This window comes from Scyliorhinus torazame, chromosome 2, assembly GCF_047496885.1.
Source record: "Scyliorhinus torazame isolate Kashiwa2021f chromosome 2, sScyTor2.1, whole genome shotgun sequence".
In the NCBI taxonomy this organism is placed as follows: Eukaryota; Metazoa; Chordata; class Chondrichthyes; order Carcharhiniformes; family Scyliorhinidae; genus Scyliorhinus; species Scyliorhinus torazame.
The window spans coordinates 13,297,544-13,315,275 of record NC_092708.1 but is presented as its reverse complement, the minus strand read 5'-3'; the positions used below and the strand labels follow the sequence as shown (position 1 = coordinate 13,315,275).

Below are 17,732 nucleotides of genomic sequence, written 5' to 3'. Positions count from 1 at the left end.
GACTGGTACGGGAATTGAACCATGCTGCTGGCCTGCCTTGTCGGCTTTCAAAGCCAGCGATTTAGCCCTGGGCTAAACCAGCCCCTTAATCCAGGGAACTATAGGCCAGTGAGCCATCCGTCAGTGGTGGGGAAATTACTGGAGAGAATTCTACGAGACAGGATCTACTCCCATTTGGAAGCAAATGGACGTATTAGCGAGAGGCAGCACGGTTTTGTGAAGGGGAGGCCGTGTCTCACTAACTTGATAAGAGTTTTTCGAGGAGGCCACTAAGGTGATTGATGCAGGTAGGGCAGTGGATGTTGTCTATATGGACTTCAGTAAGGCCTTTGACAAGGTGCCTCATGGCAGACTGGTACAAAAGGTGAAGTCACACGGGATCAGGGGTGAGCTGGCAAGGTGGATACAGAACTGGCTAGGTCATAGAAGGCAGCGAGTATCATAGAATTTACAGTACAGGAGGTCGTCATTCGGCCCATCGAGTCTGCACCGGCTCTTGGAAAGAGCACCCTACCCAAAGTCAACACCTCCACCCTATCCCCATAACCCAGTAACCCCACCCAACACTAAGGGCAATTTTGGACACTAAGGGCAATTTATCATGGCCAATCCACCTAACCTGCACATCTTTGGACTGTGGGAGGAAACCGGAGCACCCGGAGGAAACCCACGCACACACGGGAGTATGTGCAGACTCCGCACAGACAGTGACCCAAGCCGGAATCGAACCTGGGACCCTGGAGCTGTGAAGCAATTGTGCTATCCACAATGCTACCGTGCTGCCCACGGTGAAGAAGTAGCAATGGAAGGGTGCTTTTCTGATTGGAGGGCTGTGACTAGTGGTGTTCCGCAGGGATCAGTGCTGGGACCTTTGCTGTTCATAGTATATATAAATGATTTGGAGGAAAATGTAACTGGTCTGATTAGTAAGTTTGCAGATGACACAAAGGTTGGTGGAATTGCGGATAGCGATGAGGACTGTCAGAGGATACAGCAGGATTTAGATCGTTTGGAGACTTGGGCGGAGAGATGGCAGATGGAGTTTAATCTGGACAAATGTGAGGTAATGCATTTTGGAAGGTCTAATGCAGGTAGGGAATATACAGTGAATGGTAGAACCCTCAAGAGTATTGACAGTCGGCGAGATCTAGGTGTACAGGTCCACATGTCACTGAAAGGGGCAACACAGGTAGAGAAGGTAGTCAAGAAGGCATACGGCATGCTTGCCTTCATTGGCCGGGGCATTGAGTATAAGAATTGGCAAGTCATGTTGCAGCTGTATAGAACCTTAGTTAGGCCACACTTGGAGTATCGTGTTCAATTCTGGTCGCCACACTACCAGAAGGATGTGGAGGCTTTAGAGGGTGCAGAAGAGATTTACCAGGATGTTGCCTGGTATGACGGGCATTAGTTATAAGGAGCGGTTGAATAAACTCGGTTTGTTCTCACTGGAACGACGGAGGTTGATGGGCGACCTGATAGAGGTCTACAAAATTATGAGGGGCATAGACAGAGTGGATAGTCAGAGGCTTTTCCCCAGGGTAGAGGGGTATATTACTAGGGGGCATAGGTTTAAGGTGAGAGGGGCAAGGTTTAGAGGAGATGTACGAGGCAAGTTTTTTACGCAGAGGGTAGTGGGTGCCTGGAACTCGCTGCCGGAGGAGGTGGTGGAAGCAGGGACGATAGTGACATTTAAGGGGCATCTTGACAAATACATGAATAGGATGGGAATAGAGGGATACGGACCCAGGAAGTGTGGAAGATTTTAGTTTAGACGGGCAGCATGGTCGGCACCGGCCTGGAGGGCCGAAGGACCTGTTCCTGTGCTGTACTTTGTTCTTTGTTTTAATAGGCAGGTAGCAGTGGAAGCCTCAGAGGACAGAGTGTGATGGCCAAACGGGTCTGCAAGCAGCTAATGGCAGAAAGTGCTTCCAAGGGACGGACTACCTCAGAACTCCAAAACAAAAACAAACACCTAGGCCGAGGCCGGTTTCCTCTAGTGGAGAGGTCAATTGCCAGGATTAGCGGAGACACGAGGAAAGGGCTTTTCACCCAGAGGGTGGCGGGCGTCTGGAATTCACGGCCGAAGTTGGTGGTTGAGGCTGAAACGCTCGACTCATTTAAAAGGTTTCCTGGATCTGGATCGCTGAAACCTGCGAGGCCACGGTCCAGGTACCGGAAAACGGGATTAAAATCAGCGGCTAAAGAACAAAGAACATCACAGCACAAGGTCATCCAAACCTGCACCGACCGTGCTGCCCACCTGAGCTAAAACGCCCCACCCCTCCTGGGTCCGTATCCCTCTATTCCCATCCTATTCATGTATTTCTCAAGACACCCCTTAAACGTCACTAACGTCCCTGCTTCCACCACCTCCCCCGGCTAGTTTATTTTTTTTCTCTTTAATGATCGGTGCAGACACGATTGGCTGAATGGCCCTCTTTCTGCACCTTAACTTCCTCTGGCTCGACGGTGGCTGCCTGGAGAAACGCTCGACCCGTTTGCAAGATGCTGTGACCAACGAGGCTATGGGCCAGGGGCTGGAAGGTGGGATTAGAATAGGCAGCTAGTTTCAGCCGGCAGACACAATGGATTCCTCCAGCGCTGTGACCTTCCTATGGTTCTGCGGAAAATGGTCTTAATTTCATCCACAAAGAAAAATTAAGAATCTGTAAACATTAATCAAATAATATCTAGCCTGAAAACGAGGAAGCATAGTTTGGCTATTGCCTTCGTACTGCAAATTCTGGAGACTAATTAAACTCAGGTAACATCGTAAATATAGTCGGTGCATATCCGATGGGCTGAATGGTCTCCTTCTGCACTGTAGGAACTCGATGTTCAACATGAAGCTTTCAGGGACTCAGGGCCATGCTGCTAGCCATGGCTGGAAATAACATTTCTGGACTGCAGGCCCAAGTTGAGGAAGTCAGCATCAGTTTAAAATGCAAGTTGTAATTTCACATAACGACGTCCATTTTGGCGAGGGAGGCATCCTCAATGGCACTGGGCCTAAGGCAGTGCTGCAGAAATCCACACACATCCCTTGTCAGCAGACAAGCCGGATTTGGTGTCTGCCCGAAGCAAGTAGCTCTCTTTGTCCAGATGCCCAGTCAGTAGGACTGAACAGCATAGATACACACAGCACACAGGGTAAAGGTCAATAACATTGTCTTGTGTGGTGGTGGCAGCAGACACTGCCTGTAACTGGAGAAAGACTGACAGATGTTTCCAAGGCAAGTTCACATGCTGCAAATGCCAGCGCAAACACCAGATCCTGTGACACCCCCTGGCTGATGGCAAACTCTGAACGAAACAGTGGCTCTCCCCACTGCTCACCTGGACAATGCCCGATATGGAAGTTGAAGGAGGAGGAATTGATGGCTACACAGTCTGACCGTACCTCTGTCCTGATAATTTGGAGTTTATATGGAGCGACAGTGCACCAACAGCAGACCCACAGATCTTCTTGACTTTGGGTTACAGGAAAACAAATGGTAGACATTCTGCAACAGTGGCTGTGCAGAAATGAATTATAGAACAGTCTCTTGTATAACCTGCTGCAGCTTCTACACATCTAGGGAGGCTCAGTCTCCGCTAACTGACAAATTAATTCTTACTTCGAAGGGGGATTAGGGTCTGCCACGCTGTATCGGACGATGAATAATCAGGAATGAATTATGTAATAAAGTGCTTTACCTTGAAGGACATCAGAGTACTGTGTGAATACACTGTAAAAAACCTTCTAATCATTCCCTTTGTGAGAATGCAAAAAAATCTCATTATAAATACAAATTTAAGTATAAATTACAACCTAGGAAACACCTAGAATCACCAAAATTATACATTGAAAAAGTGCAATCAGATAGAAAATAAATGCATCAGATGTTGAGGTTAGTTGCTAGTGATAGTGCACAAAGGTGTGGCGCAACAGTTCCTCTGCTGATGGCCTCTGCTTCACCTCCACAAATATCTTTTTCAAAAAGTCCCGACTGTGGTCTGACACGTGAGGTGGCAGCTGAGGATTCGTTGGCTGAGTGGCGATCTTGAATATGGCGGCCATGGCTTCAAACTCAGCCCAAGGGGGCTTCTCCGTGAGCATCTCCACAACGGTGCAACCCACACTCCTGAAAAAGGCAAAGAGGCAAAACCAATGCAAAAACTACAGCCGTGGTTCCCAGGGAACAAATCACATCCTTCCCGAATAAATCGGACAGAAATTAGTCCAAAGACTCAGATCGAAAAACTCAGACTCAAAATAAAGAAGTTCCCAGGATAGATGGCATTTATCCCTGGGTACTGGGTGGCAAGGTGGCACAGTAGTTGGCACTGCTGCCTCACAGCGCCAGGGGCCCGGGTTCGATTCACGGCTTGGGTCACTCTCTGTGCGGAGTTTACACGTTCTCCCCGAGAGAGAAAATGATCTATCAAGTAATTGTTTTTTTTATTTCTGTACAGAGAATGCAAACTTAAATTTACATTTCATTATACAGAGAAGCAATGGTTCTACAATCCGAGTCAGTCCAGGGTGAGCTTGTCAAACAGGTACTCTCCCGTGCCATTCCTCCGGGTGCTCCGGTTTCCCCCCACAGTCCAAAGATGCGCAGGTTAGGTGGATTGGCCACTGTAAATTGCCCTTCGTGCGCAGGGATGTGCAGGTTAGGTTACGGGGATAGGGCAGAATGGCTGCGGAAGAGTGGACCTGAGTAGGGTGCTCTTTCAGAGGGTCAGTGCAGACTCGATGGGCCGAATGGCCTCCTTTTGTACTGTAGGGATACTATGATACTATGTAAGGTTTGGTATGACTGGTCTCATTCATAAAGGTATCTCGTCTCTTTTCATGTCTTGTCAACTTACCAGATATCTGCTTTTCTGCCATAACCTTCACCACTGATCACTTCTGGGCTCATCCAATAGGGTGTGCCAGTGACCGACTTCATGCCCGTCCCTGAGAGACAGATTGTCTGCAACCTTCTACTGGCGCCAAAATCTCCCAGTTTAACATTACCGGCAGAATCCCGTAAAATGTTTGCTCCTTTAAAACAAAAGACAACATTTTAATCTGGTTTCCAACACTTAATGTCGACACCAATCACAGCAAGCTGGTTCGGAGTTGGAGTTTAGAGTGAGAGGGGGTCTCATAGAAACGTACAAAATTCTAACAGGATTCGACAGGGTATAGGGGATGGGTACGTGAACCCACCACGGAATGGGTGTGGGTGGAGGCGGCCTCCTGCAAGAAGACGACCCCCCCCCCGCGGGCCCTCGTCACGGCAACACTCCCCCCCCCCCCCCCCCCCCTCCCGACGAAGCACACATCCTGCCCAGTGGCGGCAGCCACACTAGGAATGTGGAATCAAATGAGGCAACATTTCGGTTCGACCGAGATGTCCCCCATGGCCCCCATCTGCGGCAGCCAGATTCCCACCAGCCATGCTCAACGTCACCTTCAGAAAATGGACACTTTCACATGGAAAACAGACTAGAGACAGAGCAAGAACTAACGGAGGAACTGGAATTACCGACAGGACAGGAACTTAGGCACCTACAGGTAAAGCACTTTCTCCGCAAGGAGACTGTAGGATACCTCAGGGACCCTAGACCACACTACTAGAGGATCTGATAAACATGGACAGTAAGGAAGGGGGAAACTGCGGGAAAATATACAGACAGCTACCGGACAAGGCTCGAATGCCATTGGTCAAGGCCAGGTGGAAATGGCAGGATGAACTGGTGGCAGAGGTGGGGTGGGAACTCTGGAGCGAAACACTGAACAGGGTGAGCTCTACCTCCTCCTGGCCAAGGCTCAGCCTCATGTAGCTCAAAGTGGTGCACAGAGCGCACCTGACCAGGACCCCCAGTAGGAATGACAGGATAGCTAGGATGAATACGTGGCTTGAGAGATGGTGCAAGAGGGAGGGTTTCAAATTCCTGGGACATTGGGACTGGTTCTGGGGGAGGTGGGACCTGTACAAATCGGACGGTCTGCATCTGGGTGGGACCGGAACCAATGTTCTCGGGGGTGTGTTTGCTAGTGCAGTTGGGGAGGGTTTAAACTAATGTGGCAGGGGGATGGGAACCGATGTAGGAAGTCAGTGGGGACGGAAACAAAAGGCAGGAAGGGAGAGTGTGTAAAGCATGACCAGAGAAAGCAGGGCAGAGAGCAAGGAAAGTCTACATTAAACTGCATTTATTTCAATGCAAGGGGCCTGACGGGCAAAGCGGATGAACTCAGGACATGGATGGGCACATGGGACTGGGATATTATAGCTATGACTGAAAAATGGCCAAGGGAGGGGCAGGACTGGCAGCTCAATGTTCCGGGGTACAGATGCTATAGGAAGGATAGAACAGGAGGTAAGAGAGGAGGGGGAGTGGCGTTTTTGATTAGGGAGAACATCACGGCAGTACTTAGAGGGGATATATCCGAGGGTTCGCCCACTGAGTCTATATGGGTGGAACTGAAAAATAAGAAGGGAGAGATCACCTTGATAGGACTGTACTACAGGCCCCCAAATAAGTCAGCGGGAAATTGAGGAGCAAATATGTAAGGAGATTACAGATAGCTGCAAGAATAATAGGGTGGTAATAGTAGGGGACTTTAACTTTCCCAACATTGACTGGGACAGCCATAGCATTAGGGGCTTGGATGGAGGGAAATTTGTTGAGTGTATTCAGGAGGAATTTCTCATTCAGTATGTGGATGGACCGACTAGAGAGGGGGCAAAACTTGACCTCGTCTTGGGAAATAAGGAAGGGCAAGTGACAGAAGTGTTAGTGAGGGATCACTTTGGGACAAGTGACCATAACTCCATTAGTTTTAAGATAGCTATGGAGAATGATAGGTCTGGCCTAAGAGTTAAAATTCTAAATTGGGGCAAGGCCAATTTTGATGGGAGGCTTTTAAAAATGTGTTAACCAGGGTTCAGGGTAAGCACATTCCCTTTAGAGTGAAGGGCAAGGCTGGTAGAAGTAGGGAACCCTGGATGACTCTGGCCAAAAAGGAGGCATATGACGTACATAAACAACTGGGATCAAGTGGATCCCTTGAAGAGTATAGAGATTGTCGAAATAGAGTTAAGAGGGAAATCAGGAGGGCAAAAAGGGGACATGAAATTGCTTTGGCAAATAATGCAAAGGAGAATCCAAAGAGCTTCTACAGATACATAAAGGGAAAAAGAGTAACTAGGGACAGAGTAGGGCCTCTTAAGGATCAACAAGGACATCTATGTGCAGAGCCACAAGAGTTGGGTGAGATCCTGAATGAATATTTCTCATCGGTATTCACGGTGGAGAAAGGCATGGATGTTAGGAAACTAAGGGAAATAAATAGTGATGTCTTGAGAAGTGTGCATATTACAGAGGAGGAGGTGCTGGAAGTCTTAAAGCGCATCAAGGTGGATAAATCCCCGGGACCTGATGAAATGTATCCCAGGATGTTGAGGGAGGCTAGGGAGGAAATTGCGGGTCCCCTAACAGAGATATTTGAATCATCGGCAGCCACAGGTGAGGTGCCTGAAGATTGGAGAGTGGCGAATGTTGTGCCCTTGTTTAAGAAGGGCAGCAGGGAAAAGCCTGGGAACTACAGACCGGTGAGCCTAACGTCTGTAGTAGGTAAGTTGCTAGAAGGTATTCTGAGAGACAGGATCTACAAGCATTTAGAGAGGCAAGGACTGATTCGGGGCAGTCAGCATGGCTTTGTGCGTGGAAAATCATGTCTCACAAATTTGATTGAGTTTTTTGAGGGGGTGACCAAGAAGGTAGATGAGGGCAGTGCAGTAGACGTTGTCTACATGGACTTTAGCAAAGCCTTTGACAAGGTACCGCATGGTAGGTTGTTGCAGAAGGTTAAAGCTCACGGGATCCAGGGTGAGGTTGCCAATTGGATTCAAAATTGGCTGGACGACAGAAGACAGAGGGTGGTTGTAGAGGGTTGTTTTTCAAACTGGAGGCCTGTGACCAGTGGTGTGCCTCAGGGATCGGTGCTGGGTCCACTGTTATTTGTGATTTATATTAATGATTTGGATGAGAATTTCGGAGACATGGTTAGTAAGTTTGCAGATGACACCAAGATTGGAGCACAGTGGATAGTGAAGAAGGTTATCTCGGATTGCAACGGGATCTTGATCAATTAGGCCAGTGGGCCGACGAATGGCAGATGGAGTTTAATTTAGATAAATGTGAGGTGATGCATTTTGGCAGATCGAATCAGGCCAGGACCTACTCAGTTAATGGTAGGGCATTGGGGAGAGTTATAGAACAAAGAGATCTAGGAGTACAGGTTCATAGCTCCTTGAAGGTGGAGTCGCAGGTGGACAGGGTGGTGAAGAAGGCATTCGGCATGCTTGGTTTCATTGGTCAGAATATTGAATACAGGAGTTGGGACGTCTTGTTGAAGTTGTACAAGACATTGGTACGGCCACACTTGGAATACTGTGTGCAGTTCTGGTCACCCTATTATAGAAAGGATATTATTAAACTAGAAAGAGTGCAGAAAAGATTTACTAGGGTGTTACCGGGACTTGATGGTTTGAGTTACAAGGAGAGGCTGGATAGACTGGGACTTTTTTCCCTGGAGCGTAGGAGGCTTAGGGGTGATCTTATAGAGGTCTATAAAATAATGAGGGGCATAGATAAGGTAGATAGTCAACATCTTTTCCCAAAGGTAGGGGAGTCTAAAACTAGAGGGCATAGGTTTAAGGTGAGAGGGGAGAGATTCAGAAGGGCCCAGAGGGGCAATTTCTTCACTCAGAGGGTAGTGAGTGTCTGGAATGGGCTGCCAGAGGTAGTAGTAGAGGCGGGTACAATTGTGTCTTTTAAAAAGCATTTAGATAGTTACATGGGTAAGATGGGTATAGAGGGTTATGGGCCAAGTGCGGGCAACTGGGACTAGCTTAATGGTAAAAACTGGGCGGCATGGACTGGTTGGGCCGAAGGGCCTGTTTCCATGCTGTAAACTTCTATGATTCTATGATTCTAGGACCCCAATGAGCAGGTTCTTCCCGGAGGTGGAGGATAATAATAATCGCTTATTGTCACAAGTAGGCTCCAATGAAGCTGCTGTGAAATGTCCCGAGTCGCCACATTCCGGCGCCTGTTCGGGGAGGCTGGTACGGGAATTGAACCCGCGCTGCTGGCATTGTTCTGCATTGCAAGCCTGCTGTTTAGCCCACTGTGCTAAACCAGCCCCTAAATGTGAACGGTGTCGGAGGGGCCCGGCCAACCATACCCACATGTTCTGGACTTGTCCCAAACTTGTCGGGTCCTGGACAGCATTCGCCGAGGCAATGTCTAAGATTGTGGGGGGGCAATGTTTAAGATTGTGGGGGTGAGGGTGGTGCAGTGCCTGAGAGCGGCAATCTTCAGGGTATCAGAACAGCAGAACTACACATGGGGAAAAGGGATGACGCCTTTGCTTTCGCTTCACGAATCGCATGCCAGAGAATCCTGCTCGGCTGGCGAATGGCAGCACCACCCACAGCTGCAGACTGGCTGGCAGACCTGGCCGAATTTCTCCACTTGGAGAAGTTCAAGTACATCATCCGACGGTCGGAGGAAGGCTTCCTAAACGCATGCGGCAATTCAGCGGCCTGTTCCAAGACCTGTTTGAAGCCAACAGCGACGAGGGAAAGAGTGAGAGACGGGAGAGAGCAGACAGGAACACAACTCTGGGGAGTGGGGGGGGGGGGGGGGGGGGGGGGGGGGGGGGAGGAAGAGAGGGGGGAACTCGGGGAGCAACACAGAGGGAGGGGGAAGTTGCCCATATCTGACAAATAGACCCACTGTAAACATTTTCTGTTGCCACTTGCCTCAAGCTGCCTAAGAATAATTGGGTCATTCTCAGGTTGGAAGGCTGCGACTAGTGGATAAGTCCTTGGGGCACAATTATTCACAAACTACATCAATGGCTTGGAGGCCAAAATAATTATTTCCAGGTTTACAGATGAAACAAAGCCAGACAGCAATGAAAGCTGCGAGGAGTCTGCAAAGAGGCAGCAAGGGGGTTTATACAGGCTGAGCCAATGGGCAAGAGTGTGGCAGATGGAACACAATGTGGAAAAATGTGAAGTGACTCACTCTGGTAGGAGGAACAGAGGTGCAGATTGGGATAAATTGGGAAGTGTTGATGTCCAAAAGGACCTGGATGTCCTTGGCTGGAATTCTCCGACCGCAGTGATTCACTTTTCCCATTGGCAGCGCACCCCTGTCCGTGGCGTGACTTCAATGGGAGATCCCACTGACAAGCAGCGGGAAGATAAGAATCCCACAGCCAGGGAACGGCACGCACCGTCGAGAAACACGTGCCGGGAAAGCGGAGAACCCAGCCCCGATGAGTCACTGAAAGCGAACATGCAGCTGCAGCAAGAAATTAGAAAGTCAAATGGTAAACTGCAACCAAACTGCACCAATGGTATGCAGGTCCTCCTGTAACTGTATATAGCCTTGGTGAGACCGCACGAGGAGTAGTGTACTGTCGTTGTCTCTCTGCCATCGAGGCAGTGCATCCAACGTTCACCAGACTGATCTCCAGGATTATCCTATGCGGAGAGTTTGAGGAGGCCGTTCCTATAATCTCTGGAGTTTAGAGGAATGGGAGTTGATCTCATGGAAGCGTCTAACATTCTTACAGAGCCCGACCGGATAGATGGAGGAAAGATGTTTCCCCTGGCAAGAAGGGTTCTAGAACCGAACGATACAGACTCAGAATAAGGAGTAGGCCATTTAGGACTGAGATGAGGAGGAATTTCTTCAGTCAGATGTTGGTGAATCTTTGGAATTTTCTGCCCCAAACGTCTGCAGAGGCTTAGTCACTGAATATGTTCAAGACTGATTGATAGATTCTGGATATTAAAGGATAGGGGGATAGGAGTGCGGGGAAATGGCATTAGGGTAGTTAGGTAGGGGCATTAGGCATTAGGTAGTGGCAGCACAGTAGCACAAGTGGATAGCACTGTGGCTTCAGAGCGCCAGGGTCCCAGGTTCAATTCCCCGCTAGGGCAATGTCTGTGCGGAGTCTGCACGTTCTCCCCGTGTCTGCGTGGGTTTGCTGCGGTTTCCTTCCACAGTCCAAAGACGTGCAGGTTAGGTGGATTGGCCATGATAAATTGCCCTTTGTGACCAAAAAGGTTAGGAGGGGTTATTGGGTTGCAGGGATAGGGTGGAAGTGAGGGCTTGGGTGGGTCGGTGCAGACTTGATGGGCCGAATGGCCTCCTTCTGCACTGTATGTTCTATGTTCTAGTTGATCAGCCATGCCTAGTTGGATGGCAGGCTCAAGGGCAGAATGACTGTCCCCTGCTCCTATATTCTGATGTTCTGTGAGCACCAGCAGATTACTGGAACCATGCCAACGTCCCCAGTCTTCATGTCTAAGTCTGTGACTGGGAACCTCCTTGATTATTAACTCCAGAATGCCTGTAGCCAAGGCCAATTCCTTTCTTACCCAACACAAGAATCTTGGCTGACTTTCCGTTCCTAGAATTCTGTGCTGCAAGTTGTTGTGATCCCGGAATTGGATAAATACAAGACAGGAAACATTTTCAGAAGATTTAGGGGCAGCACGGTAGCATTGTGGATAGCACAATTGCTTCACAGCTCCAGAGTCCCAGGTTCGATTCCGGCTTGGGTCACTGTCTGTGCGGAGTCTGCACATCCTCCCCATGTCTGCGTGGGTTTCCTCCGGGTGCTCCAGTTTCCTCCCACAGTCCAAAGATGTGCTGGTTAGGTGGATTGGCCATGATAAATTGCCCTTAGTGTCCAAAATTGCCCTTAGTGTTGGGTGGGGTTACTGGGTTATGGGGATAGGGTGGAGGTGTTGACCTTGGGTAGGGTGCTCTTTCCAAGAGCCGGTGCAGACTCGATGGGCCGAATGGCCTCCTTCTGCACTGTAAATTCTATGATGATAAGAGCAAAGGAGTGGGCCCAATTGATTGCTCCTTCAAAGAGCTGGCACAGACAGAATGGGCTGAATGGCCTCCTTCTGTGCTGTAAAACACTACAGTTGTTCAAGAGGTTAGCAGTTATGTCACAGGCTAAGAAAGGCAATGGTTGAACTTGGCTCTTCCAGTCTCTACATCGTCAGCGCAGCACCAGGCAGCATCACTGGCCATCAGGCCTTCAGGGAAGATGCATGTTCTACACTAAAGGTACATGACTAGGATCGAGACACAATTACACGTATTGTAACTCTCCATCTTGGGCTAATCCAAAACTCTGTTTACATCCTAACTGGGCCGAAGGGCCTGTTTCCATGCTGTAAACATCTATGACGCTATCCAAGTCCTGCTCACCCATCCCTCCTGTGCTTGTCTCGCTGGCCTATATCATCTCCCGGTTACGGACTTGGAGACAGCTTTAACACGTTTATTAAACTGTTAATGATTCTCCTGCTTGGATTCGACTCTAGTTAACCCTGCTATAGCTACTCAGACTGATGAACCAATCTGCTACAATCCATGTGGTGGGTGTGATGTTCAATCAAACCTGTGTCTGTACTCACTGAGAGTCTCCTCTGGAAAGAAACTGAGCATGTGTGATGTGTCCTTTTATATGGGTTGGTGTAATGCCCTCCTGTGGTAGTGTCACCTCTGTGTGTATCGTGAATGCCCATTGGTCGTGTCCTATCTTACTGACCTATTGGTTGACTGTCTGTGTGTCATGTCTCTGGTGCTCCCTCTGGTGTCTCGCTAGGTGTAGTGTGTGTACATTAACCCTTTGCGTACTTACAGTGATGTACATCACCACACCGCTCACCCATCACTCCTGTGCTTGTCTCGCTGGCCTATATCATCTCCCGGTTACGAAGCTCAACCTTAAAATTCTCACTGTTGTTTTCAAATACCCCCATGGCCTCACCCCTCACTGTCTGTGACCTCTGCCAGTCCTACACCCCTCTGAGGTCTCAACACTCTAATTCTGCCCTCAATTACCCCACTCCATCATTGGCAGCTGTGCTTTCCGCTGTCTAGGCCTAAGTTTGAAGGCCTCCCCACCTCCCAGTTTCCACAGATGTTTCCTGACCTTCTGTGATGTTTCCAATAATTCCCTGTTTTTATTTCAGATTTCTGGAATTTGCCATGTTTTGCTTTTATTTGTAGGACAGTACAGGAATAACATTCCTCCAGGCATACGAGTATGGTTGTTACTGTGAGGTTTAGGGTTTGGTTCATTGACAGTGTTAGCAGCCCAGGGTTTCCTGGAACACATGGTGCCTCTGTGGATTATGTAGCCTCAGGTCACCCTGCACATCACCCCGCTTCAGAAGCTGCTGCCCGTGCTCACCTTTTATATCTCTGTGGACAATCATATTACTGTGCAGGTAGGAAACACCTTCCAGGATCTGCCGAGTGTATCTGCGGGTCACATTCTCCGTCAGTGCACCATAGGCCTTGAGTTGGTCCTTTATTGAACCCTACAGAAAAACACTGCCCGTTATAAAACAGAATACATTAATTTTGCAACGCCCGCTGTTAAAACCACTCCAAGTTTTAAGGTCATCCCATCACCCGAATATGGCTCCAAATTCTTGTGCTCAAAAATAATGCTTGTAATTGTGGTTTCCCTTTACAGGTTAAAATTAGCAGCAAACTAATTGTGTAATATGCTGACAGTGTTGGCAAACAGAACACATTTCTCTGCTTGCTATTTGAGTTTTATTATTTGAACAGTGAGTGCTATCTTTTACATTCCTTTGCAGAATAGTGCAATTTTATTTTACAACGCACTGTCTCCATTTTGTATATTCCAAGCCAGCACTTGCTCAAAACCTCATTCAATATCTCTGTGAAGCAGAAATTATTAGTTCCTTCTTGTTACAAGGATTCAAAAAGTAGCGAAATGGCCAATGCCTACCTCGTAAAACTGGCGAGGGTCCCGAGACTGACCCTGGCTCCATGGTTATAACGTCTTTCTGAACAACACTTCTCATTTATGCCATGTCGTCTGTCCTGTTTCTATGTTAATTTTCTATCTAGCCTCACCAATTGCTGGGTATGATGACACTGTAACCTCTGACAACGGCCGGCCAGGCACGGGAGGCTGTCTACCCTCCCGCCCCCCTCCCCACCCCTGATCTAGAGTCATCCATTTCCACCACGTGAGGTAACCCAGCACCCCACCCCCCACCCATGTCCAACTTCAATAGTCAAAGAACAATAGCCATCCCATAAACCAAGAAAAAAAACCCAAATCAGCCCAGAAACCCCAGTGAGTCCCAAAAATCACATGCCGCCCCCCCCCTAGAGGTTTCACAAAAAGAACAATGAACAATCAGTTTGTCCCCAGTCCATGCTTCTTCACAAATGCATCAGCCTCCTCCAGCACTGCAAAAGAATAGTCTCTCAATTCATAAGTCACTCGAAGGTGGCAGGGTAGACCACACCAAACTAAAAACTGCTTCTGTACAACGCGGCCTTATTGAACGCCGCAGGCCTCTTTCACCAGTTCCGCTCCTACATCCTGGTACAGTCTAATGGCATTGTCCCACCCCCATTTATATTTATAGTCTTGATGGTCCTTCGCTGACCACAGGATTTGTTCCTTCTCCTGGTATCTGTGAAACTTCACAATAATGGCCCACGGTGGTTCACCAGAACGAGGCATTTGCCTGACCGAGCGGCGGGCCCAGTCTAACTCGGGACGGAATGTCATTCCACCCTCCCCCACCATCTTCCCTAACATCTGCAAAATGTGTTCTGTGGGAATCGGGCCCTCCAGGCAACCCCATGATTCTCAGGTACTGCCTTCTGGAGCGATTCTCCAGATCGTCCATTTGGCCCCGAGTGCCTCGTTATCCCCGGCCACTCTGCCTCGAGAGGGCCACTTCCACCCCCTGTATCCCCAACGCCTTTATCACCTGATCTGTTTTTGCCAAGGCCGCACGAATGGGGGCCACGGGCCTTCCACAACCTGCAGCAACTTCCCAAGTTCTATCTGCCACGGTGCCTGTGAGCATCTCGGCCGTCAGCGGAGTGGCCACAGTCGCAGATGGAGATTCTGCCATTTTCTCAGCAGACGAGACTCGAGAGGCGTCAGAGACTGACGCCGATTCTCCGCTTGTCTGCTGCCTTGTCTTGTACTTTTTGGACATTCCTTTTACGTGGAAATTCTGTCCCATCGAACTAATAAAGTACCACCCCAACTCACCCCCAAAAATCGGACGGAAAGGGCCAAAATCAAGGTACTCTGGGGAGCCAGCCTGTGTGCGACTGCTCTCCACAACACACCAGATCCCTTATATAATCTTGTTAGTAACATCCTCAAAAACCTCTGACAGGTTTGTCACACATGGCTTCGCTTTCACAAATCCATGGTTACTCTGCCCAATCAGATCATTACTCTCCAAGTGTCGAGTTGTCATATCCTTTACAATAGAGTTGAGCATCTCCCCATTACTGATGTCAGGTTAAGAAGTCTGTAACTTCCCATTTTCCCTCTCCCCACCTTTCTTAAATAGTGGGGTTAATATTTGCTACCTTCCAATCTGCAGGATCAGTTCCAGATCTAGAGATCGTCAGGTCCCAGGGGTTATCAGCTATCAGGCCCATTCATTTCTCCAAAATATTACTTTTATAATACCAATTTCCTTCAGTTCCTCATTCTGACTAGTCCCTTTGCTGTTCGGAGATGTTTTGTATTTTCCTCCATGATGTCCTGGAGCTGAGATGATTGACCTCCAACCACCACAACCATCTTCCTTTGTGCCAGGTATGACTCCAACCAGCGGAGAGTTTTCCCCCTGATTCCCATTGGCTCCAGTTTAGCTCGGGCTCCTTGATGCCGCACTCGGTCAAACGCTGCCTTGATGTCGAGGGCAGTCACTCTCACCTCACCTCTGGCATTCAGCGCTTTTGTCCATGTTTGAACCAAGGATGTAATGAGGCCAGGAGATGAGTAACCCTTGCGGAACCCAAACTGAACATCCGTCAGCAGGTTATTGCTGAGCAAGTGCCGTTTGATAGCACTGTTGATGACTCCTTCCATCACTTTACTGATGATGGAGAGTAGATTGATAGGGTGGTAATTGGCCGGGTTGGATTTATCCTGTATCTTGTGTATAGGACACACTTGGGTAATTTTCCACATTGTCGGGTAGATCCCAGTGTTGTAGCTGCACTGGAACAGCTTGGCGAGGGTGTCACTTTTTATTCCTGATGTAACGATCTGAACTGCGCACTGCTCCCGCTGGGCACTTCCTGTGCCCCGCCCTTTCTTCCTGCGCCCCGCCCTTTCTTCCTGCTGCTTTCCAATTCGCTAATTATTTTCTTAGCATTTTTCTAATTAATACTGCTCCTCACCATCACTTGAAGTGCTATTTTAAACCCCACTAGTACAACCACCCAGCCTATCCATCGGCCCGGAATCCCACTGTCTCCCGCCCCAGAACTCCATCGCCCCTGGAATCTGGCCACTTTCTGAGGCTTATCATTATTAACTTTAATAATTACTGAATCATTCCCAATGTGATATCCGACTAAACATCTACTTTCTAAACAGCATGAGGGTACTGCCTGCCTTCCATGCCCCCGTTCAGAAACTCTGGTTTCCAAATAATCTCCAAAAGTCTACAATTGATTTGAAACTGGCCAACCTGCAGTCTCCAAGTTAGTTTTCAAATAATAGTTAGAAAAGATGGCCGAAAAAGGGAGATGGTTAGTCGGCAGGATGGGGGGGGGGGTGGCCAATCCCCCGACCAGGCTGATCACGTGGAACGTGAGGGGCCTGAATGGGCCGGTCAAGAGGTCCCGCGTGTTCTCGCATTTAAAGGGGTTGAAGGCGGACGTTGCCATGTTGCAAGAGACGCACTTAAAGCTCGCGGACCAGATGAGGCTAAGGAAAGGATGGGTGGGACAGGTGTTTCACTCGGGGTTAGACTCAAAGACCAGAGGGGTGGCAATTTTGGTTAGTAAACGAGTGGCACTTGAGGCGGGGTGTACCGTGGCGGACAAGGGGGGCAGGTACATAATGGTGAGTGGCAAGCTGCAAGGGGTCCGGGTGGTGCTAGTGAATGTGTATGCCCCAAACTGGGACGATGCAGACTTCATGAGGCGCGTGTTGGGTAGGATCCCGGATTTGGAGTCAAGTAACCTGATTATGGGAGGGGACTTTAATACGGTCTTGGACCATTCCAAGTCCAGGTCGGGAAAGAGGCCGGCGGCGACCAGGGCCCTGTGGGATTCATGGGCCAGATGGAGGGTGTGGACCCGTGGAGGTTTGCGCGGCCAAGGGCGGAGGAGTTCTCCTTTTTCTCCCACGTCCATAAAGTCTATTCGCGGATAGACTTCTTTGTGTTGAGTCGGGCGCTGATCCCGAGGGTGGAGGGGGTTGAATACTCGGCCATCGCGGTCTCGGACCATGCCCCGCACTGGGTGGACCTGCGGCTGGGGGCGGAGCGGGGTCAGCGCCCTCTCTGGAGACTGGATGTGGGGCTGCTGGCGGATGAGGAGGTGTGTGGGTGGATAGGGAGGAGCATTGAGAACTATGTGGGAGCGAATGACACAGGAGAGGTGATGGTGGCAGTGGTGTGGGAGGCTTTGAAGGCGGTCGTTAGGGGAGAGTTAATCCCCATCAGGTCCCACAGAGAGAAGAAGGAGAGGGCGGAGAGGGAGAGGCTGGTGGGAGAGATACTCCGGGTAGACAGGAGATATGCAGAGGCCCCAGAGGGGGGGCTGCTGAATGAATGCCGGAAACTTCAGGCGGAGTTTGACCTGCTGACCACGGGGAAGGCGGAGGCACA

General features: G+C 49.3%; 1 protein-coding gene across 3 annotated transcripts in view; it reads right to left on the bottom strand.

Annotated features, from left to right (window-relative positions):
* Positions 1 to 2,325: 2,325 nt before the first annotated feature.
* Positions 2,326 to 17,732, bottom strand: part of map3k2 (mitogen-activated protein kinase kinase kinase 2) — a 267,110-nt gene continuing 251,703 nt past the window's right edge. For all 3 annotated transcript variants that reach the window (XM_072468674.1, XM_072468672.1, XM_072468673.1), the window contains 3 exons: positions 13,280 to 13,409; positions 4,858 to 5,035; positions 2,326 to 4,127 (listed from right to left, as the gene is read on the bottom strand). In XM_072468674.1, coding sequence (XP_072324775.1) covers positions 3,902 to 4,127; positions 4,858 to 5,035; positions 13,280 to 13,409 — 534 coding nt within the window. In that variant the 3' untranslated portion in view covers positions 2,326 to 3,901. The remainder of the gene's footprint in view (positions 4,128 to 4,857; positions 5,036 to 13,279; positions 13,410 to 17,732) is intronic.